This window comes from Erinaceus europaeus, chromosome 3, assembly GCF_950295315.1.
Source record: "Erinaceus europaeus chromosome 3, mEriEur2.1, whole genome shotgun sequence".
Lineage (NCBI taxonomy): Eukaryota > Metazoa > Chordata > Mammalia > Eulipotyphla > Erinaceidae > Erinaceus > Erinaceus europaeus.
Window position 1 is genome coordinate 47,594,072 of NC_080164.1, and position 24,857 is coordinate 47,618,928.

Consider the following 24,857-nt stretch of genomic DNA (forward strand, 5'->3'; position numbering starts at 1 on the left):
ACAGATCTTTTTGGATGGGTGTGTTGGGTTTCTTAGGATATATCCCCAGGAGAGGAATTGCAGGGTCATAGGGTAGGTCCATTTCTAGCCTTCTGAGAGTTCTCTAGACTGTTCTTCACATAGGCTGGACCAATTTACATTCCCACCAGCAGTGCAGGAGGGTTCCTTTGACCCCACAACCTCTCCAGCATTTGCTGCTGTTACCTTTTTTGATGGATGACATTCTCACAGGAGTGAAGTGGTATCTCATTGCTGTCTTTATTTGCATTTCTCTGACAATCAGAGACTTGGAGTATTTTTTCATGTGTTTCTCAGCCTTTTGGATCTCTTCTGTGGTGAATGTTCTGTCTATGTCATCTCCCCATTTTTGGATGGGGCTATTTGTTTTCATGTTGTTGAGTCTGGCAAGCTCTTTATATATTTTGGTTATTAGCCTCTTGTCTGATGCATGGCATGTAAAGATCTTCTCCCATTCTGTGAGGGGTGTTTAGGTTTGGGTAGTGGTTTCTTTTGCTGTGCAGAAGCTTTTTAATTTGATGTAGTCCCATAGGTTAACGCTTGCCTTAGTCTTCTTTGTAACTGGATTCATTTCATTGAACATGTCTTTAAAATTTATGCAGAAAAGAGTTCTGCCAATATTTCCCTTTAAGTATCTGATAGTTTGTGGTCTAACAGCCAAGTCTTTGATCCACTTGGAATTTACTTTTGTATTTGCTGAAATATAGTGGTTCAGTTTCATTCTTCTGCAAGTTTCAACCCATTTTTTACAAACACCAACAAATGTTGAAGAGACTCTGCTTTTCCCATTTAATAGTCTGGGCACCTTTGTCAAAGATTAAATGTCCATAGGTGTGGGGGCTCACTTCCAGGCTCTCAATTCTATTCCACTGATCTTATTTCCACTGGTCAGTGTGTCTATTCATGTTCCAGTACCAAGCAGTTTTGATGACAATAACCCTATAATACAATTTGAGATCTGGGAGCACGATGCCTCCAGTTCTGTTCTTTCTTCTCAAGATTGTTTTGGCAATTCTAGGTCTTTTCTGGTTCCAGATAAACATTTGTAGCATTTGTTCTATTCTCCTAAAAAATGTGTTAGGGATCTTGATGAGGATAGCATTAAATTTATATATGGCTTTGGGTAATATATTCATTTTGATTATGTTAATTCTTCCAACCCATGAACATGGAATATCTTTCGACTTCTTTGTGTCTTTTTCAGTTTCCTTGAGTAGTAACTCATAATTTCAGTATACAAATCTTTCACTTCTTTGGTTAGGTTTATTCCTAGATATTTTATTGTTTTTGTTGCTATAGTAAAAGGAATTGATTTCTGGATTTCAACTTCTTCTAACTTAGTGTTTGCCTAGAGGAATGCCACTGACTTTTGAATGCTAATTTTGTAGCCTGACACCTTACTGTATTGCCTGATGATTTCCAAAAGCTTCTTGCTGGATTCCTTAGGTTTTTCTGTGTATACTATCTTGTCATCTGCAAATAGGGAGAATTTGACTTCTCTTCTAATCTGTATCCCTTTAATTCTTTGCTCCTGCCTGATTGCTATGGCAAGAAGGTCCAACACTATGTTGAATAGTAATGGTGATAGTGGGCAGCCCTGTCTAGTACCTGATCTGAGGGGAAATGCTTCTAGTTTTTCATCATTGAGTATGATGTTGGCTATAGGTCTGCTATATATAGACTCCACTATCTTGAAGAATTTTCCATCTATTCCCATTTTTTGCAGTGTTTTGATCATAAAGGGATGTTGTTGTTTTTTTTTTTAAAGGCTTCCTCTGCATCTATTGATATGACCATGCGGTTTTTGACCTTGCTTTTTTTGATGTGGTGGATCACGTTGATTGATTTACATGTATTAAACCAACCTTGCATCCCTGGGATAAAGCCCACTTGGTCATGATAAACATTTTTTTTAATATACTGCTGTATCCGGTTGGTTAGAATTTTGTTCAATATTTTAGCATCTATATTCATCAGCGATATTGGTCTGTTTTTGGTATCAGAGTGACGTTGGCTTCATAGAAGCTGGAAAGGAGTGTTTTAGTGTCTTCAATCTTCTGGAAGACTTTTAAAAGTAGCGGTATTAGTTCTTCCTTGAAGTTTTTGTAGAATTCAGCTGTTCCAGGACTTTTATTTTTGGTAAGGTTTTTGATAACTGTTTCAATTTCATTACCTGTGATGGGCCTGTTCATATTATCTAGTTCCTCTTTATTTAATTTTGGAAGTTCATAGGTATCTAGGAAATTGTCCATTTCTTCCAGGTTCTCTAGCTTGGTGGCATATAGTTGTTCATAGAAGCCTCACATGATATGATGAATTTCTACGCTGTCTTTTGTGATATCTCCTCTTTCATTTATGATCTGATTTATTTGGGTCTTCTCCCTTTTTTTGTTTTTTGAGTCTGGCTAAAAATTTGTTGATTTTGTTCACTCTTTCGTTGAACCAACTTTTACTTTTGTTGATCTTTTGTTTGGTTTTCTTATTTCCTCCCTAACTTTAATGATTTCTATTTCTTGTTCCTTTGTCTTCTTTTTCTATGTCTTTAAGATGTGCAATCAGGTTGTTTATTCGTGCTTTTTTTGTTTCCACTCACTCCTGACCAAGAGATAAAGCATGGGGGGGCAGAGATAATACAGTGCTTATGCAAAGAGACTTTCACAGCCCTACCACTAGGACACTGAGGTATAGATCTTCTGAGTTTCCTGGTTAGTTCTTTGTTCCCTGGTGTCAGCACATGGCCTCCCCCCTGCTGCTGCAGCTTCTGAGAGCAGAAGCAATGGGGACTCACAGTTGCACTTGGTGAGTCTTAGGGGAGACCTCTCTTCCCTTCAGCTGTCCCTTTGTTGGTGAAACAGACTGGAGGTACTGTCTCAACTGGTAAGCTGCCAGACTGTTACCAGCCACTTAATCTCTCCCTAGTCTCCTCTCTGTCTGAGAGCCATACATATTTGCACTCACAGGTAGTTTGGTGGGTTCTTGAAGTCGTTCTAGTCCTGTCTTGTTGCAGTCCCACATGATATCCTTTGGCATTCCAAGTTGACCCAGGAGAGGAGAGGAGAGGAGAGGAAAGGAGAGGAGAGGAGAGGAGAAGAGAGAAACACAGCTGCTGCTGCTGCTCTGTAGCCCCACCTTCCTATTTTTGAGTATCTTGAGTAAGTCACTCCACACTTTCCTGGAGACCTGTTGAGTTTTTGTTGGGAAATCTGAGCTGGCCTGATAGGAATGCCACTATATTTACATAGCTCTCCCTATACCCACCCCAACAGCCTTTAATATCCTTTCTTTGTCATTGACTTTTGGCAGTTTTATTATTACGTGTCATGGTTTAGACCTTTTTGCGTTTAGAGAATTGGTTGTTCTCTTACCCTCATGTACTTTCATATTTAGCTTCTTCCCCAAATTCAGGAAGTATTCAGCTATGATTTAATTAAATAAGTTATCTGATATTTTCTCCTTCTCTTCATCTTCTGAAATATCCAATATCTTCATGTTATTTTGACTAGTGGAGGTGAATGATTCCTACAGAATTTTATTATTTAAAAATTACTGTTTCCCTTTTTTCTTCAATCTGTATTATTTATAGATTTATATCTTTGAGCTTGTTAGTCAACAACCCTTTTCCAGAGGGTCTGCTTTATTTTCCATGCTTTCTAGTAGATTTTTAATTTCATTTATTGAGTTTCTGAATCTCCAAATCTCTGTTTGGTTCTACTTAAGAATTTACACCTCTTTAGAAGAAGACTAAAGACTGAATGGTCTCACTCATATGTGGCATCTAGAGAACTGATCCACATGAACTTTCCAAAGACAAAACAAAAACAAATAAAAAACATAAGCAAGCAAACTGTTTTCAAGACTTGTAAGAACTATGGTGACTATCTTTGGGAGGTGGGAGTTTGGGGACACAGAACTTTGATACTGGGTGTGGTGTGGATCTATGCCCTGTAATCTTACAGTCTTATAACCCACTATTAATCACAAATAAAAATGGGGGGAAAAAAGAATTTCAACCTCTTTGGTGAAACACTCCTGCTGCCAGGAATCGCTTCACAGGTGGTGAAGCGGGTCTGCAGGTGTCTATCTTTCTCTCTCCCTCTCTGTCTTCTCCTCTTCTCTCCATTTCTCTCTGTCCTATCCAACAACCATGACATCAATAACAACAATGATAATTACAAAAAAAACAAGGGCAACAAAAGGGAAAAATAAATATTAAAAATACATATAAAAACACTCCTGTTGTCTATTAATTTTATTCCCAAGTTCATTAAATTGCTTTTCCAAGTTTTCTTGTATCTCTTGAAATTTCTTTGTGATAACTATTTTGAATTCTCCATTTATTGAGTCATAATCTTCCAAGTCTTTAAGTCTTGTCTCTGAAGAACTGTCATACTCTTTATAATGCCATTTTATCTTGATTTATCATGTTTTGAGTTGTATACTACTCTAAGTATATTTGAAATGTTTTCTACTTTTCTCATTATTTACTTATTTTATTTTATTAGTGATTAAATAACGGTTAACAAAATTGTGGCATAAGAGGGTTGCCATTTTGTCATTTTGTTTGCTCTTATTCAAACTCACTAGTTAAATGCTTTTCCATGTTCCCCATTAGGTGGCACTATGGCTTTCTTTGTTTGTCACTGCTTTTGTCACCACAGTTATGTGCTCCCTATATCCCTATTGATGATGCACTCAGGATTTACTGTGTCATGGGTGAAGATGGGGGCGGGCATGTCATAGCTGCCTTAGCGGATAGGGAAGAGAAATGTGCAGCTGAAATGCTGTCCCTCTTCCTTGGGGATCCCAAGCCTGAGTTGTAACTGTCAATTTCTTTTGAGTTGACACTGATATAGGAAAGGAAATTGTTGTTGTTTCACCTACATTTATAGAATGAGCGATACCAGAGCCCCCTCCATGACTCATAGAGCACCTTTCGTATTGTCTATGTTGAAGAAGCTGAAGCTTTGTCTCTTTCTTTTTCTTCTTTCCTTCTTCTTTTCTCTTCCTCCTCCTCCTTCTTTTCCTCCTCCTTCTCCTTTTGCCCCCTGGGTTATCACTGGGTTTGAGTTCACTGTTCCTGAGAGCAGTTTTCCATTTTCTTTTGAATAGAAGCAAAGATAAGTAGAGAGGGAGATGGGAGAGAGAGAGAAGTAAAGAGAGAGACTCCTACAGCACTGACTGCTCTGCTGCTTATGACACTTCCCTAATACAGGTGGGAATCAGAAGGCTTGAACCATGGTCCTTGCATATGGTAATTTGAGTGCTTTACTAGGTATGCTATCACTCAGCTCCCAGAAGCTTACATTTTCAATCACAGGTGGAGGACAAAGCATGTTATTGATATTATTATGATCATAACCTAAGTCAGTGACCTTGATAAACACGGAGTGTGTTTGCATCGATGACTTGAAAATTTCATTGAGGGATGGATGAGATAAAGTCTAAGAATAAATATTGAGCATGCTCACCAGTAGTGCAGTGCAACAGACCAAATGCATCAGCCTTCTCCCCATTTATATGTTAAAACCAAATTCCCAGTGGTAGCATTAGTGTTCCTATAAAAGCAGACCTGGAGACCTTTCCACCCTATGAGAACATAGCAAGAATATGACTATTTCTGAGTGAAGAAGACCATACCAGACACTGAATTGACTGGTCCCTTGGCCTTGGGTATCCAATCAATAAATGTTTACTACTTAAAAACCATTCAGGGAGCCAGGCAGTGGCACACCAGGTTAAATCCACATAGTACTATAAGCAAGAATCTGCACAAGGAACTGGGTTTGAGCTCCCTGTCCCCAACTGCAGTGGGAGCACTTCACAGGCAGTGAAGCAGATCTATAGGTGTCCATCTTTCTCTCTCCCTCTCTATCTCTTTCTCCCTTCTAAATTTCTCTTCTCCTATCCAATAAAAATGGAATAAAAATAAATAAAAAGGAAACAATGCCACCAGAAGCTGTGGCTTTATAGTGCTGGTGCTGTACCCCAGTGATAACCCTGGAGGCAATAAATACATAAGTATAGAAAGAATTTAAAACCATGCAGTCAGACAGTGGAGGGTGGTGCACTTAGCTGAGCACACATGCAACCATGCTTAAGGACATGGGTTCAAGCCCCTGGTGCCCACATGCAGAGAGGACGCTTTACGAATGGTGAAACAGTGCTACAGGCTTCGCCCTTCTTCCTGATCTCTATAGCTCCCTTTCCCCTTCTCAACTTCTTTCTGTTCTATCAAATGAAGCAAATTTTAAGAAGAAAAAGAAAGAAGGGAAAAACTGGCTGCCAAGAATGGCGGATTTATTGTGCAGTAACCAAGCTCCTAGTGATAAACCTGGTGTAAAATGAATGAATGAATGAATGAATAAAATTATAATCCCCCAAATCAATGAAATTTTTTATTTTGTTCTCCAAATCCCAAATTTTGAAGGATATCAATCCTGGTGCATGTCTGGATATCAATCCTGGTGCATGTCAAGTGAACTTGTAACCAAAAGGACCAAAATCTACTTCACCAAGCCCTGGAAGGTCTAGAGTGCAGTCAGTGACAGCCTAGAGTGGTGATGCATGGAGGGCAGCAGGCCTCGAGCCTACCTTGTCTGAGAGGAAACCAGTCCATTTGGCATAGTATCTGCAGGGATGGTGATGCTAATAATAGACCGAGACAAACGTGGCAAGTGCATGGAGATGGTGTGTGTATATGGGAGTGGGGGTAGGGGAGAAGAGTCCTTGAGGCCTCCTGGAAGTAGCAGGCTGTATTTTAATAACCAGATGGGAGTTGGGGGGTGGACAATTCAGGGGCCACTGAAGCTCAGAAGCCCAGAGGGAAACTGGCATTAGAGCAGTCAGAAGCAGCAGCTCCCACACCACCATGGAGAACTTGGGAGCAGGGGTTCAGGCAACTGTAATAAGCATTCACTCACAAGGGGCAAAAGAGGAACTGGTTCCCAGAGCTGGAGTAAAGGTGGAGTTTGGGTGCCAGAGTCAAGATGGTTATATATCAGAGGTGGATTGAACTCCAGAGACTCTCTGGACCAAGCCCTGAGGGTCAGTCCCTGCTCTGCGAATTTCTTGGGGCCTCTGGCGGGCCATGTGCTGGTCTGTCACATCTGGTATTTCCCCTACATGTACAATGAATAGAAATCCTCCTGCCTTCTCCATCACAGGGAGCATGGGACCCAACCCTTACGTTCAGAGCCTCAGGCCTGTCTAGCCAACCTCTATGTAAGCCAGCTAGCGGCTTATCTTGGGCCTTGCCTGTACACCTATCTTTCATTCATGACTGAGGGTAGTCACGCACAACCTAATTCTACCAGGAAGAGATAACTTCAGAACTGGTGTTCAGTGGTATCCCCACCACCCAAGACCTTCTGACTCCATGCACCTGCCCTACTCAGCACTCACCCCATCCCCTGTCCTACCCTATTCCAATGTTCCAAGTTCAGTGTCATGTTTGTGGACAACTGTCTAAGCACCTCCAATATTCCTTTCTCATTGATTCTTGTTTCTAAGCTTAGAGGACCTGGGGAAGTTCTGTAGGCATGGGTGGGGTGCCACCATCCCTACAGCTATAGAATAACTAAAGATTGTGTGTGGGGGGGTGGTGGTGGTGGCACACCTGTTTGAATGCATGTTATAATGTGCAAGGACCCAGGTTCAAGTGTCAAGTCCTTGGTCCCCACCTGTGGGGGAAAGTATCATGGGTGGTGAAGCAGTGTTGTAGGTGTCTTTGTCTCTCTCCCTCTCTACCTCCCCCTTCCTTCTTGATTTCTAGCTGTCTCTATCCAGTAAATAAATAAATAAACAAACAAAAAACCAATTAAATTAAATTAAATAAAAAGAGTGTGTGTCTCTGTGTGTGTGTCCTTTGTACTTGTTTATAACAGAAAGAAATGCCTAAGGGTTACCACTGAGGGACTTTGGCAAATTTCCTAGAGAGACTTGGGAGGAGTCCTACCTCATTTGGCTCTTTCTCTGGGGTCTTCAGAGTACAGTTTGTGTTACTGTAGTCAAGCTTCTACAGAATCTCAGCACTAATGTACAGGAAACAGAATGTGGCCTTAGGGCTGACAGCTTCACTCTATTCCGCAGTTAGTGTCTTTGAATTATTTGTTCATTGGTTAATCAAGTGCCAAAATTCCTAAAGTGTCCTTTAAGGGGCATCCCAAAGAGAAGACATCAGAAGAGACATTCTAGGAGAGGCAGCCCCTCCTTTGCACCATGCTGGGTGCAATTCCCGGACCCCAGGTACATGGGATGGATGCCTCTTAGAGGGACAGTATAGACAGGGAGGGCTCATCTGCTAGACAGTGTGGTAGGAGATTTTATTGTTCTACCCTAGAGAAAGGAAAGGTACCCAAGTTCCCAGATTTCAAAGCTAGATCTTGGGTCAAAGGCCTAAAGGTGGAGGGCTGGAATGAAGGTGTTCACAGTGGTAGAGTGGGTACCAGACTCTCCACACTGGGTTCAGGCCAGCGGCCCTTTCCATATGGGTCTGCTCTCCTGGAGGCCATGTTGGAGGTTCAGAGCCCAGGGATCTCACCACAGATGGAGAGCCCCATAAAGGACAGAAGCTGGAGTTCAAAACAAGAATCGGGGTCAATTGCCAATGCAGTACCTGTAGGTGGAAAGAAAGCATTTGCAAACAATCCTTTACTTAACAACAAGAAGGCCCTGCATTTGCATGAATAGAGTGTGAGCTGCATCTAATTCAATTTGGTGCCACAGGGCAGCTCTACGATAAGGAATTGTAGGATTAAAATATTGGGTTGCTAGAAAAATTGTGACTTATTTTTCTATGCCAAAAAAAAAAAATAATAATACATCGTGACTTTTCCAACAACTCAAAAGATCTGTCCTGAATAGCAACACTAGCTCCATACTCTTCTGTTTCTTTTATGGTTTTTAATCAATCACTCTCTACACTGCTCCCCCTGAACCTCTCATATTCAGTCCCTCCAGTTTTCCTGCTGGATTCTAGATTCTACTGTTGTGAAGAAGCCTTGTTTGTTGGGCTAATTTATAATATAACATATAAGTGACTGACAGTGAACAGGTAGGAAGAGGTTGTTAATTTCATCAGGAATAGTAGGCTGATTTTGAAGTCTTATCTGATAGTTTTCTAAGCTGGTCATCACTGACACCCACTAGGGACATAGTCACTGAGATGTCCCATTCCCAGAGTCAGGATATCATCTCTGCCACCAGGGGACAATGCATCCCAGGGTCACATTATTTTTATACTCAGTAGCAAAGAAATGGAATAGACTTGAGGACTGTCACTAGGATTTCCCAGTGACCTACAAACCACATCGAATCTTTTGATTCACCTATGGTTGTGAGTTTTGAGGTCAGTTATTAACACACCTTTTTTCTGCTGATGAGCAAAGTAGGTGGGCACATCTCGGCACATATCCTTGATAGTTACTCCATACTGGACCAAGTTCTTGACCCGGCTGGGTAAAACAGTGTAGGTCAGGCCATGAGTTGAAGGATACTGCTTTAAATCCTGGAAGAAGTGGCATTTTAAACAGTGATACAATAAGGAGGAAAACACAAGAAACCAATCCAGGAGCCTGGCTCACAGCTCCATAGCAGCAGTGTACTTGGGTAATTCTTTTTTTAAATATTTATTTTATTTATTCCCTTGTGTTGCCCTTATTGTTGTAGTTATTATTGTTGTCGTCATTGTTGGCTAGGACAGAGAGAAATGGAGAGAGGAGGGGGAAGACAGAGGAGGGGAGAGAAAGACACCTGTAGACCTGCTTCACCGCCTGAGAAGGGACTCCCCTGCAGGTGGGGAGCCAGGGCTCAAACTGGGATCTTTACACTGGTCCTTGAACTTTGCGCCACCTGCACTTAACCCGCTGCACTACAGCCTGACTCCCAAGGACAATTCTGTTTACAAAAATATTTGACAACAAACTTCCCCTTGAGTTTGGTCTCTAATAACAATATACTGTATGGCCACAAGGTGGCATCATTACTCTGGAGGAATCTATCTGGGGCTTGTCTCCCATCCTTCCTCTGTAGTAACAAAGAATAGTTTAAAATTATCTGTTGTGTTTATGCTAGATTTTTCTTATTGTAAATAAGGTGAAATGAGTGTTTTCTGCCTCTTTTTGAAAAAAAAATGGTTTTGTTTTTATGTGAAAAGTGCATTTCCCCTAAATCAGTCATTTTTTAGGTATTTATTTATTTATTTGATAGAAACTGAGAAAAAAAGACAGGGAAGGGGGAGATAGAGATGAAGAGAGAAGGAGAGATACCTGCAGTAATATTTAACCATTAGTGAAGCTTTCTGTCTTCAGGTGGGGACCAGGGACTTGAACCCTGAACTAGGTATACAAACACTCCAGACCAATTCCTTACAGTTTTGAGGGTCTGTTTATGAGAGAGAGAGAAAGAGAGAGAGAGAGAGAGAGAGAGAGAGAGAGAGAGAGATGGAAAGAGAGAGACATAGAGCACTATTGTGTCATGTTCAGTACCAGGGATCTGACTTAGGACCTTATCCTTACAAGTCCTGCACTCTAGTGGTGTCACTTGGCAGTGCCATGAGTGAGTGTCTTTTATAGGACAACAAAGTATATAGGCCTTTCCAGTTATAAGAAGTAAGAGTTACTTAACTGGCTCACTTATTTTAGAGACCATGTCATAGCAACATCTCATAGGAATATAAAAGGTTGGGCTGGAGAGACAGCATAATGTTTATGCAGAAAGACTTTAAAGCTCAAGGCACTGAAGGTCTCAGGTTCAATTCCCAGTACTACCATAAGGCAGAACTGGATAGTGCTCTGATGAAGACAAAAAAAAAAAAAAATTAAGAGCACAAGTTTCTCCCTGCCAGGCCATAGATGCTGCCTTATATGCAAAGGACAGTCAATTTCAATGACTTACCAAGGACTTTCTCGTAATCTTACATTTATTTGACTACCACTGGCATTTTAAGAAGTTGAGAGGGTAAAAGAGTTTGGCTGGTCCTGAGTTTATTTTCAACTACATTGGTTATGTGTGTCTGGAAGAGAGGGTGTTTAAAGGAGAAGAAAAAGCTTGAAGATGCAGACAGTCTTATTTTATTCTAATATTTATATTCAAATTACAATTTTCACTCATTAACATGCAGCTCAGTAATGCACAGAATTTTCTACTGATCCAATTACAATCTGAGTGAAGTGGATCATGCATGGGGTGTGGGGGCCACTGAATATTAGTCAAATTTCATGAGCATTTAAACAAGCATGGGGGGCCCAGCAGTGGTGTACCTGGTTAAACACAAGGACGAGAGCAAGGACCTGGGTTCGAGCCCCTGCCCTCCACCTGCAGGTGGTAAAGCAGGTTTGCAGGTGTCCATCTTTCTCTCTCCCCCTCTATTTTCCCCTCCCCTCTCAATTTCTTTCTGTCCTATCTAATAAAATGGACAAAAACAAGGTGGGGGGGGGTAGAATGGCCTTCAGGAGCAATGGATTCATAGTGTTGGCACCAAGTCCCAGCAATAACCCTGGAGGCAAAGACAAACAAGAAAGCACAAACTGTGACCCCTCTGTGTATACAACATCATCTTGGAAGGTTTGGGTATGGAGCTGGGAAACAACAGACTCAGAGGGGACTGCAGTGAACTGTCATCACTTACCTGCTGGCCCAGGGCCTTCCTAATGTCATCCAAAGTTGGGAAGAGAGTTGGATCCATCTTGACCAGGACACAGGCCATCTTGCTAAACAGTTTAGCTGCCAGAAGTGCCTTAAAACACACATCGGAACCAGATCACTCATTAAGTGACAAGATTAGTGGACTCCTGTGTCATCAGTGTGGATACTCTGCTGTTCCGTAGACGGTTGTCTAGAGCCCCCTGGCCAAGTGCACACCTGGGCACCAGAGCAAATGGCCATCAGTGGGGCTGGTGGTGCACACATAGCCCTGCTGCGTCTACTACTATTCCAGCACACTCTGCTCTCTTACAAACTGATGGGGCTGGAGGAACAGGGAATCCGACTGCTGAAAAACTGATTTGAAATACAAAAAAAATTTTTTTCTTTAGTGATTTGATAATGGTTTACAAAATTTAAAGATTTCATAATTACATTTCCTCTCCTCTCGAACTTCAGGATTGCTTTACTGAGAGGATGCTGAGTTACAGGACAGTTGTTGTCACACAGGGTACATTGTCCATATTTCCTTTTAGTGGCTGTCAGTAATTCTCACCCTTCATCATGTCATCCTGATCTACCATAGGGACTTAGCTGACTTTAATGTTCATGTTCTGTCACTTAGCTCTTGTGGTCCTCAGCTGCCTCCATAGCCATCAGTATCCCCTTCTTAAAGCAGAAGTATTAACTCCTCTACCCCCTAGGTAGCTGTGAAGGATGACTCGAAGAGACTTGAGCTGAATGTGGAAAGTACAGAAAGCTCTCCAAATGCAAGGGTGATAGGAACCCTGGGTCAAGACCACTAGCTCAGATTCTACTCTCAGGTCTGCCACTGAGTGCTTGTACCCTGTGGCTCTCCACCAATCATTTTGCCCCTCTCAACTTTGGGTTAGAATAGATTTGTGATTTTGTTGTTGCTGTTTTTCTTTGGACTGGGATCTCACACATTATGATTTTGCGACTCCAGGGTAGCTTTTTCACTCAGAGAAACAAAGAGGAATGGATGGGAAAAGACACCACAGCACTGGAGATTCCCCAGTGTCATGGCATTTCCAATGGTTGCCAGACTTGAACTTGAGCCACATATGGTAAGACATGCCCCCTATTTAGGGAGCTGTCTCTCCAGCTTAGAAGAGGACTTTTTAAGCTTTGCTTGACTGAACCTATCTGCCTTTTCAGAGCAGTTCCAACTTCTGTTCTATGTGGTGGAATTCCATAGAATCCTTTGAAGGAAAGTTTTTAGGTCTTACGGTGAAGATGGAAACAACTAGAATGCAAATCCTCTTGAGGAGAGCAGAGGAGGCTAAGGGAGAGGGGTCCAAGAAACAGGACACAGAAGGAACTGGTGGGATCAGGGAGAAGGTCCATTCCTGAGGAGTCTGTTCTAAACTGTGCAGTGTGGTTGGCATGGGGTGGGGTGGGGTGGGTGTGGGAGTGGGGTGGAGGGGATAAAAACTTCCAAACAGTAGGAACTGGGACTGGATAGTAGAGGGTCTTCTGGGCCAGTGTAAGTAGTAAGGGCTTTTACTTTATTTAATCCTGTCAGTTAGGAAAGACAACTACTGATACTGTTTTGCAGATGTGAAAACTGTGGTTCCTAACATGGACATCTCTGCATTATAGAATATATATATATATATTACTGTAATAATAATCAGTAATATAATATACATTAATCAGTAATATACATATTACTGAAAAATGGGACCAAAGGTACAGTCCATAGCTTCCCAATCCTCATCTTTCTCTTAGGTCTGACAACTTACTGAGATGGGCACATGAAGGCCATATTTCTAAAAAATAATAATAATGGAATTCAATCATTTTGGGGGGAATAAACTGGTTATAATCCAAGATCATGACAATGTAACATCTGTAAGACATACCCAGTTGAAAGTTTAAAGGACTCTCTTATTTCAGAGACCTTTAAGAACCATGCAAGGTCAACCAACACTTCAAAGAAATGCAAAAGAATGTGGCATCTGTGTAGATCAGAGGAGTTCTTCATATAGTCTCTGGCTTGAAAATAAGTCACTGCAACTGCGGGAAGGCTGGTCCCTTACCTAGAGACATGTATTCCCATGGAGAGCCTAAATCTAGGAAAGGCAAATGTAGACAGTGTCCTCTTCTCTCTGAAAAAGCATAAGGCTAAATTTGGGAGCAGACAAGGCTTTCTTGTACAATGTGTTCCACAGCTTACATTCTTGTAGTTCAAGGATCCATCCCATTCACTCAAGACATTGTTGTCTCGGATGCTGACCATACCTCGGAAGGCATTGACGTGAATGATCTGGGTCCCAACAGATCCATCCAGAGGATGGTTGTCACTGATGTTCTAGAGAAAACCAAGCAAACGTGAGATGAACAGAAAGTCCAGAGTTCCTACTCTGCCACTATCTTGTAGGTTTGAAAGAAGTAAACAAGAAGTGTAAATCCCGGACTTTCACCTTTGAAATGCTTCTGCTAATGGAAAGCTAGAAAAAGCAGACCCCAGCCACTCACCTCCCCTTCACTTACCATCAGGGCTAGAGATGGACTCAGGAGGATTACCATAAGGATGGAAGACATGGTCTAAAATGGAAATAAATATCAATGAACTCTTACTCCTTTAGTTTCCAATGAGTCCAGAGCCTGAACACAAAAGGTCCCCAGCATAGGAACTGTTGTAAAATGATCTAGAACTTCCACAGTCTACTGTACTTTTAGAGCTCCAAATGCATCTAGAGACTATCATTCAGTGTGTTTGATGTGGGGTTAGCTGGTAACTCAGAAGGCAAACCTCGTTTTCTTCTCTTAAGGATACTTTTCTTGCTCTTTATCTGATGATGCCAATTACTAGACTAAATATTAGCAACCTTCACTGACCAATTGAAATATTAGCAACTTTCATCAACCAACTGATGTGCATATAGGGTCAAACTGTAAAATAAGTTATATCCAGGTGCTCAGTCTTCCATTCCTGTACTTCCTCCCAATTCCTGGGGACCTTTCTGCATCCTCTAGAACCTTAGTACCTCCTGATTTCTTCTCTAGATTCTCCCACCTTGCCCAAGAATAAATGATCTTGCACCACTTATTTTGGCCTTATTTTCAGATAGATTTTACTCAACTGTTATTAGTTCTTGAGATGCTTTGCACTGAATCATTTTCTCCTAGTGTTACCCACTTTGTATATTGTGAGAATTTCAACCATCAGGTGGTAAATGAGAGATGTAGGGGGCAGGGATAAGATTGAATAGAAAAACATACCATAAAAAAATTTTCCTGCACTTGATAATTTATTAATTTTTACACATAAGTCACCCACAGATCAAGTGAGCATATAACATAAGCTGAAGTAGACAGGAACCTCTTTTTTCCCCTCACCCTTACAATATTATGTGCTATATTCCATATGCAAGGACACCATGAAAGTGAGGTACAATTACTTTAAAACAATAACCAGGATGTCAAAAGGATAATTAAGGAAACACATATAATACAGATAGAAATAACAGCAGAGTTTATTAAACTCTGCTGGTAGCTGGAATCATATATGAAGTACAGTTGAAACATTTATTTACTGGTTATCTATAAATAAGACAAATATAATAGTATATAATATATAAAATAGAAGACCTAGTTGTTTACTCAATCCTCAGAGATTCTTGATCTATTAATAAATTAGTTATAATTTCTTTTGAGGGGGAGATATTCGTCAATTAGTTGTTTAAAAAAATCAAGATTTGCCACACCTCTGTTAGTTAGACATCAAAAGAAATCTGAAAATTCTGTTTGATTTTAACACTAAGTTTATAGGGTAGAGTAAAAGAACTAACTCTACTGGGCTCTGAAAAATTAGTAAACTACATTTGAAATAAGAAAATATACTTACAAACTGCTTCATAGTGCCTCTCTCTCTCAGACCCTATGCATCTGCATGCATAATAGAATTTTCCATGCCCCATTTATTTTTTAAGTCTGGTTTATATATCCCTGAACCTTTCAACCATCATTGTGATAAAGGACTCTTGAAGTAGTTAACCATAATCTGGATACCATTCAGCAAGGGAAAAGACAAGTTTATGTAATCACAGTTATCACTTTTCTTTAACACTTCTAAATACTTCCCTCTTACTCTGATACTTTCACTGGTTCCAAGACAAACATAACAAATGAACAAACCTTTGTGGGCTGGCAAGTCTATGACCTTAGAACTAAGGTGAGAGTTGCAAACTGTAGATCCTGCAAAATGACCAATGCAAAATTAATGCATTCACCGTTTCCAGTTCTCAATTCAAGAACAGCTCTTTACCAACTGCAGAGGTGTTGAATAGTAGAGGTGGTTGAGAAGAACCACAAGTGAACCCAAAAGGGAGGGATTGAAACTGCAAGATTAGATTGCAAGGCAATCTGGTTCAGCTCTTCATTCAAATCAAAATCACACAACTGATCTTGCAATGTCCTTTGCCCACCCACCAAGCTAGCTTCATTTTATATCTTCAAAACTTGTGATTCTTTGATTTTTTTTTCTCTTCTACTATATGGTTTACCTCTCTCTTCCCATCTTTAACTTCTTTTTCCCCATCAAAGACTATATGACTAGTCCCAAAACTCCTGAAAAATACGATAGGCCTTTCTATGACTATTCAAGCATGAATCCAGAGTTTAGCATTCATTATTTTAAGTTTTTTTTTAGTCCCTGGTAAACTGGTATTCCAGTTACTTGGATCAAGTTAAAAAAAAAAAAGACCAGATAAATTTTTCTTTTAATTTTTTTATTATTTCTTTTTTATTGTTACCAGGATTATTGCAGGGGCTTGGTGCCTGCACTGTGAATCCAATGTTCTTGGTGGCTATCCATTTTTTTCTAATTTTTATTAGATAAGACAGAGAGGAATTGAGAGACAATGGGGAGATGAAGAGAGATAGAGAGATCTAGATACCTGCAGACCTGTTTCACCACTCGTGAAGTGGACCCTCTGCAGTTGGGGAGTGGAGGGCTTGAACCCATGTCCTTGCTCTTGGGAATATGTGAGCCTAACTTGGTCTGCCACTGCCTGGCCTCCCCAATGAAACTTCCTTTTAGGAGAATATAAAATGTACAGATGAGGGGAACGATTAAAAAAGAAGATACTTCAATCCTTATAGTGCTAACTGTAAAGTGGCACTAGAAATATGAAATAGATGGGCTTTGGCATTTATAAAGCTACACAGGGCTTCAGAATATATACTCATATTTCAAGTGCACTCAGTATTTAAAAACATCATCAGTCTTAGTAATGATTTATTATAGAAGACAACAGAGAGTGGTCCGGGAGGTGGCCCAACGGATAAAGCACTGGGCTTTTAAGCATGAAGTCCCGAGCTCAGTCCCTAGCAGCACATGTACCAGAGTGATGTCTGGTTCTTCCTCTCTCTCCTCCTATCTTTCTCATTAATAAATAAAATATTTTTAAAGAGAAGACACTAGAGATAAAGGCAAAAACACTATCATAAATAAGAGCTTCTGCATAGCAAAGGAAACCTTCAAAATAGAAAATGGTCACAATCCATATATCTCAAAGGGCTTGCTTTCAAGAAAGTAAATAACCCAATTTAAAGAATGGGCAAAGGACCTGGGTGGATATTTCTCCATAGACATACAAATGACCAGCGATTAAAAGGCATTGAACATGAGGGAACTACAAATCAAATCCCCAATAAGATATCATTTCATACCATTTAGGGTTTCAAATGGTGGATGATGCTGTGTCATAGAGGCAGAATCAATAGATGATCCCTAGTGGATTTCTTTTTTTTTTTTGCCCTTGTTTTTTTTTTCTAACATTATTTTTTTAAATTGTTGTTGTTGTTATTGATATCGTCCTTGTTAGATAGGACAAAGAGAAATGGAGAGAGAAGGGGAAGACAAAAAGGGGAAGAGAAAGATAGACACCTGCAGACCTGCTTCCCCTGCAGCTGGGGAGCCAGGGAATTGAACTGGAATTCTTAAACCGGTCCTTGAGCTTTGTGGCATCGCCCGACTCCCGCCCTAATGGATTTCTAATCAACGAGTTATCTGGAATGGAGATGACATTCAGATAGAGTGCAAACAAAATAGAGTCTAGAATGAAAGAGATGTGGAGATCAGATCTCAAGCTCAAGGTATCAGAAAGTCATAAGTTGGAGAAACTAGATCCTACAGTCAATGTTTTTAATTTATTGGACTGTCTAGTGAGTATTGACATAATTTTGCAGTGACTCTACTAATGTAAATGATTCTGTTGCTCAAAGACTTACAGTCACAGTCACATTCCAGTGCTTATTAAATAATCTAGATATACACCAGTTTCTGTGAGAGAGAGCTTATGTGCACACGCATCCATAAACTACTGCAAAATATATACCTGAAAGCAGAAGTACACTAGAGTTTGCAGTGAGTACCTCCCTAACACTTCCTCTCCACTATTCCAAGCTTGGGATCCATGATTGCTCAACAAATTGTTTGGCTTCATATGTTAACTCTCTTTTCAATCACCAGGTTCCAGATGCCACCAGGATGCTGGCCAGGCTTCCCTGGATTAAAGACCCCACCAATGTGTCCTGGAGCTCAGCTTCCCCAGAGACACACCTTACTAGGGAAAGAGAGAGGCAGACTGGAGGTATGGACCGACCAGTCAACGCCCATGTTCAGCGGGGAAGCAATTACAGAAGCCAGACCTTCTACCTTCTGCAACCCTCAACGACCCTGGGTCCATGCTCCCAGAGGGCTAGAGAATGGGAAAGCTACCATGGGAGGGGGTGGGTTATGGGGATTGGGTGGTGGGAATTGTGTGGAGTTGTACCCCTCCTACCTTATGTTTTTGTTCACTAATCCTTTCTTAAATAAAAAATTAAAAAAATATATTGCTATATACTTTTGCTAATAAGTAACTATTAATCACTTAATTGAAAATTTCTCAGCTTTACAGGGGAATAACCAATACATCCAAGCCCTGCAGTCTCATTAAGAAATGAATGTGTCCTGAAGCCCTGCTTCCCCAGAACACAGCCCCAGTAGGGAAAGAGAGAGACAGGCTGGGAGTATGGATCAACCTGCCAACACCCATGTTCAGCGGGGAAGCAGTCACAGAAGCCAGACCTTCCACCTTCTGCACCCCACAATGACCTTGGGTCCATACTCCCAGAGGGATAGAGAATAGGAAAGCTATCAGGGGAGGGGATGGGATACGAAGTTCTGGTGGTGGGGATTGTGTGGAGTTGTACCCCTCTTATCCTGTGGTTTTTGTCAGTGTTTCCTTTTTATAAATAAAAATTTTTAAAAAATTAAAAAAAAAATTTAAAAAGTAATGAATTTTAAGCAAAAGGAAGTTTGGGAAACACCTTTTTTGTTTGTTTTTCTTTGTTTTCTCTTCTGTCTTCAGACCTTTTCACAAACTCTTCTAGTCCTGCTACTTTCTTTCTAAACAATTATTTGAAGAGTTTGGGGATTTAGCTCCCACTAAACTTCTAAATACTATTTTTCAAACCAAAATGCTCATTAAATTTGGTTCTCCACTGCTTCCATGTATAGCCTATCCTTTCTTTAATCTATTCCTTGATCCATGCTTAGAGACTCTTTAGTACACTTTTTTCTCCTCCTATTCATTACCCAAGGCCAAATTTGAATGGTTTTTCACACCTTGTATTCCTTAATTGCCAGCCTAGTATGTTTAACATAGATGGGATATTATTTACTGGAGGACTTAGCAGTATCTGGTACCCAAGGGGAGGGAGGTACAGTAAATATTTGTTGAATAAAATGGTAAATCATGAAATCAATTTAACTTAATAATAATGTGAATGACAAAGACAATTAAAAGCTGAACAAAATATGTACCACTCAGGAAAAAAAAAAAGGCCCTCTTTTAAGTTCCAATTATACTGTAATTATAAGGTTAACAGAGAGACATAATTAATTGTTTCGGCCCTGGATGTGAGGATATGAGTTGAAAAGATAGGAAGAAAGAAAGAAAGAAAGCCAGACATCTGTAAGTTGTTTGCCTTTTATCTTGTATCCTGGAACTTCTGGCAAGAACAAGACTCCTTTGCCCGGATGCCTTGTCCTGTTTGGTATTTGCTAAATACCCTTTGATTTCTCTATAAAGTACTTACCACCTGCTGTGTGCCAGAAACTTCCTCATCCTTTCTTTACGTTTTTTTTTTTTTAGCTTAGTCCTGGAATGCAGATTTCTACATTCACCCCCAGTAGTGGTGCTGTTATGATACTCATTTTTTCCTCAACTGAACTTAGTGGGCATCACAACTGAGGTATTTTTTTTTAAGTCAACAAGCTTTGGTCATACTCTACATAGTTGTATTTTTCCCTTATACCATAGCAAATGGAAACTATAAATCAATAATCAATCATGTTGTTTTGACCACAAATCAATTCTCCTTCTACTGTTCTTATTTTGCTGTTCTGAGTTAGTTTTCCTTTCCAGAGTCCCTGCATAGTCTACCTGGCATTCTTCATCCACAAGCTGCTTGTTTTATGATCTTATCTTTAATTATATCTAATTACTATTACCTGAAATCAATTATTTGTTTTTAAAAATATTTATTTATTTACTTTATTGCATAGAGACAGAGAGAAATTGAGAAGAGGAGAAGGAGATAGGGAGGGAGAGAGATACTTGCAGCTCCTTCACCACTCATGAAGCTTTCTCACTGCAGATTGGGACCAGGGGCTTGAACCTGCATTCTTGCACACTGTAATGTGAACACTTAACCAGGTGCACCTCTGCTTGGCCCCCAATCAGTTGTTTTCCCCAGCTATTTGCAAGACCTCCCCCTTATCCATTTTCTCTGCCCTTGGAATGATCTCCCCCTACCCCGCCCTCTTTGCCTCCAATATTCCTCCATATATCCTGAGACCCAGGATCTAGTCTTCCAGACTTGGAATATGCTAACTCCACTCTGCCCCTGCACACCTTCTGGTTGAGACTCAGTTTCCCTGAAAAGTATCTGTGTTCACTTTGGTTTCTACTCCCAAATATTTTCTCCAGAGCAAGGACCTCTGAACCTGCATTTCCTGGTCAGTTGCCCATTTACAATCAACATTGTGCTACATCTTATATGTTATATTATGGGTTAGCTCTAATCCTACTCACACTGCAATTACTTGCTTAGTTTCACTTTTTTCCAGAAACTAGTTGCAAGTAAATTGACCACCAGATTTTCCAGAATACCCTGTCTTGGTAAATAGCTGACATCATCTTCAAAAAGTGAACTTTAATTTTTTAAATAAATTTATTTATTATCTTTATATATTGGATAGAGACATTCAGAAATTGAGAGGGTAGGGGAGATAGAGAGGGAGAGATACCTACAGCACTGCTTCACCACCAACAAAGCTTTCCCCCTGCAGCTGGGGACTGACTAGGGTCTTGTACTCTGTAACGTGTGTGCTCAACCAGGTGTACCACCACCCGGTGCCCAAAGTGAATTTTTACAACAGAGCTTTTCTTAAAACAGGGCTAAAATTTCTTCTTGAAGTTTCGTGTAAAACTTTGTCAAAACATTTTTCATGTAAAAATTTCATGCAAAACAGATAACACTTGTTCTCCCCAGAAAGAAGTGCTATAACCTCAATCAAAATTTTCAAAGGATTCTCATCAAACTAATAGTAAGAGGCACTGCCTTAGAGATTCTTTTTTCTTCCTAGATTTTTTTTTTTCTTTCCTTTATGATTTCCTAGCTTAACTTCACTTGGAAATTTCAGAAAAGAGGAATATCATTACTGGTTTTTGTTGTTGTTATTGTTTTTTCTTTTTTTTCTTTTTTTGGTAAAATGCAGCTTCAAATCCTCATGAATGCACCATATCACTATAGGCCAGTTTTTCCATTCTTCCTTTTTCTCCTACTTCTTCCTCTCTTCTTTCTTTTTTATTTTTCTTGCCGAGTTGTGGCCTCATAATCTCATACATGCAAGATTTCACTGCTCCTGAGATGACTGAAGAGAGGGAGAGAGAAAGAGAAAGATACCACAATACTGGAGTTTCCCCAGGGCCATGGCATCCACATGTGGTGTTGGGATTTGAGCCTAGACTGTATGCATGGTAAGGCAGGCATCCGACCTGATGAGCTGGATATCTCTCTGCTCCAAATTTCTCATTATTTAGAGAGGGGAAGAGAAAGTGAGAGAGGCAAAGAGAAATGAGAATTATTATATCACCAGTCTACCATCTCGGAATTTCCTCTCCTGCTGTCCATGCTGTTTCCATGTTGTACCAGTGTTCATATCCATGCACTCACACATGATAAAACACAAAGTCCAGAGATAGTTTATCTTACTGCTAGTTATTGGTCTGTTATAATTTCTGGGGACAGGAGAAGGGAGTTTGCTGCTTAGGGTAAGACAGGACCTATGAGGGAAGAAGAGTGTGTGGGCTAATGGCTGATACATAGGTATCACCTCTGTCATTGATTTGCTGTGTGACTTTGGGCCAAGCATTCACTTCTTTGAGTTTCAGTTTCCACTTCTGTGAAACTATACTATCAGCAGCTCCCTGAAATGGTTTTACCTCATAAAATTGACCTCTTATCCAGGGACAAAAATATTAATGAGGGTTGGGAGGTAGCACATCTAGTAAATCATGTGTCTTACCATGTCTGAGGCCCCATTCAAAGTGGGTCATTCATGACAGAATATTTTAAGATTTTTTTTTCTTTTCCTTTGTACTTTCTCTACCCTCCTTTATCCTCCCCCTTTCTTGCCACCAGGGTGATCTCTGGGACTTGGTGCCTGCACAGCTCCACCATTCCTGGTGACCATTTTTCTTTTCTTTCCTTTTCTTTTTCTTCTTCTTCTTCTTTTTTTTAAATAGAAGTGAAATGCAGAGAAAGAGATAGAGGGAAGGAAAGACAATTGCAGTGCTCTTCCACCCTCTTGAAGCTTTCCTTCTGCAGTTGGGACCTGGGACTTGAACCTGGGTTCTTGTGCCTTTAAGCATGTCTACCCAGGACCCTTGAACTAAACAATACAGAAAAACAATCCAAAGAAGGTCAAGGCTAAGTCTAGCTGGGCAGCAGGAGCAGGCCTGTGCTTTCTCCTCTGAGCTTCACTGTGGACCCTCTTAGCTTTCCTGAGGCAGGCCTCCCAGGGAAAGCTCCCCAACTCCAGACTGCCAGATTATTCCCCAACATACTGCTCCCATAAGAGAAGGTGGGAGATGAATGTCTCCATCTGTTTCACTCTTCTTCATGACTGGGCTTCTTTCTATCCATTGAATATATCTGGGTGTTACTTGAAGAAAAAGCAAACAAACAGACAAAACCATAAGCAAACAAACTGTTTCTACGGCTTGTGAAAACTATGGGGGTTATCTTTGGGAGGTGGGAGAATGGGGACACAGAACCTTTATGGTGGGTATGGTGCAGAACTATACATTGTAATAATATAATCTTGTAACCTATTATTAATCAAAATTATGAAAATACAAAGAAAGAGAATCTCTGGGTATTGGTCTTCAGAGATAGCAGGATGGTTATGCAAATTTCTTTTCTTTTCTTTTCTTTTCTTTTCTTTTTATTTAAGAAAGGAGACATTAACAAAACCATAGAATAAGAGGGGTACAATTCCGCACAATTTCCATTACTCTATCTCCATATCCCATCCCCTCCCCTGATAGCCTTCCCATTCTCTATCCCTCTGGGAGTATGGATCCAGGGTCATTGTGGGTTGCAGAGGGTGGAAGGTCTGGCTTCTGTAATTGCTTCCCCACTGAACATGAGCATTAACTGGTCGATCCATACTCCCTGTCTGCCTCTCTCTTTCCCTAGTAGGGTGGGGCTCTGAGGAAGTGGAGCTCCAGTACACATTGATGGGGTTGTCTGTCCAGGGAAGTCTGGTCAGCATCTTGCTGGCATCCAGAACCTGGTGGCTGAAAAGAGAGTTAACATACAAAGCCAAACAAATTGTTGAGCAATCATGGACCTAAAGACTGGAATAGTGCAGATGAAGTGTTGGGGGGTATTCCCTGCATGGTCTTGTGTACTTCTGCTTTCAGGTATATATTTTTCCCCTAGTTTATGGGCATGGGTGAACCTATGCTCTATCTCAGAGGACCTGGACTATATCTAGGTTTGGGGACTTTATTGGGGAGTGGAACACCTAGAATGGAATTAGAGAATACTATGAAAGGAAAGGTCTCACCCGAGTGATGAAGCTGAAGGGTTGTCATTCCATACCTGAAGTCTCTGGTCACAGTCTGAAGTGAAGCATGCTCGGGTGGCACTCGTTGCGTTGATTAGGTTGTGATCCGCAGATGCTATATTATTTGATTTGAATTGAGAGAAGCATGCAGAAAAATGGGCCCCACTCTAAGGTTCCAGGACTGGGGGAAATATAGGCTCTATAGTGGAAATGTGAGGTTCCTGTTGTCTTAGGGTTCAAGAAGACAGTGGATAGTTATTGTTATCGTCACATTATTTGGTGATAGGGTTAACTTTGGAAAGTCCCTTTGATAGGGTTTGGGGTATAATACCCAGCATCTTGTATATAGCTGTGCTACCGGTTGCTTCTGTTCTCCCTGGTCTATGCTTTTGGGAGAGACAACATATCAAAGACAGCCTATGTATTAAAAAGATTCAGTCTGTGTTTTAAGAAGTTCTAGACATATGATCAATTTTTTGCCTCTCATATTAATTTAATAATTTATTAATTTCTTGCCTCTCATATTAAGTGGTTTATATGTTTACACTTTAATAAGATTGTACATAAACACCACTCCCACCACCAAAAGACTGTGTCCCATCCCCCCAACCCACCTCCGCCCCCCCCACTGTGCCAGGAAGCCCAATGGCCACCCTCCCCTTCACCACAGGGTTTTTACATTGGTGCCCTGCTCTCTCGATTTAATCAGATCCTGCATTTAGTTTCCCTTTCTGTTCTTCTTTCTCAACTTCTGTTGATGAGTGGGGACATCCCATACTCATCTTTATCTTTCTGACTTAGCTGACTTAACATAATTCCTTCTAGCTCTGTCCAAGATGGGTCAGATAAGGTGGGCTCATTGTTCTTAATAGCTGCATAGTATTCCATTGTGTATATGTACCACAGCTTTCTCAGCCACTCATCTGCTGTTGGGCACCTGGGTTCCTTCCAGGTTTTAACTATTATGAATTGTGATGCTATGAACATAGATGTACACACATCTTTTTGGTTGGGCATTATGGAATCCTTGGGGTATATCCCT

General features: G+C 40.7%; 1 protein-coding gene across 1 annotated transcript; it reads right to left on the reverse strand.

The window, feature by feature from the left end:
- Positions 1–8,320: 8,320 nt before the first annotated feature.
- Positions 8,321–15,639, reverse strand: LOC103111929 (gastrokine-3-like). The gene is made up of 6 exons (XM_060188582.1): positions 15,533–15,639; positions 14,176–14,229; positions 13,859–13,993; positions 11,645–11,752; positions 9,382–9,523; positions 8,321–8,632 (listed from the first exon to the last, which is right to left on the reverse strand). Exons 1-6 carry the CDS (start codon positions 15,542–15,544, stop codon positions 8,538–8,540), a joined length of 546 nt encoding a protein of 181 aa, XP_060044565.1. The 5' UTR covers positions 15,545–15,639; the 3' UTR covers positions 8,321–8,537.
- Positions 15,640–24,857: the final 9,218 nt, after the last annotated feature.

What these genes read in the sequence shown, in the direction of transcription:
- LOC103111929 (XM_060188582.1), bottom strand. An exon ending in GTCCATCTCTAGCCCTGATG is followed by an intron (nt 13,994 to 14,175) that starts GTAAGTGAAGGG and finishes GGTTTTCTCTAG; the next exon opens with AACATCAGTGACAACCATCC. An exon ending in GGAAGGCCCTGGGCCAGCAG is followed by an intron (nt 9,524 to 11,644) that starts GTAAGTGATGAC and finishes CACTTCTTCCAG; the next exon opens with GATTTAAAGCAGTATCCTTC.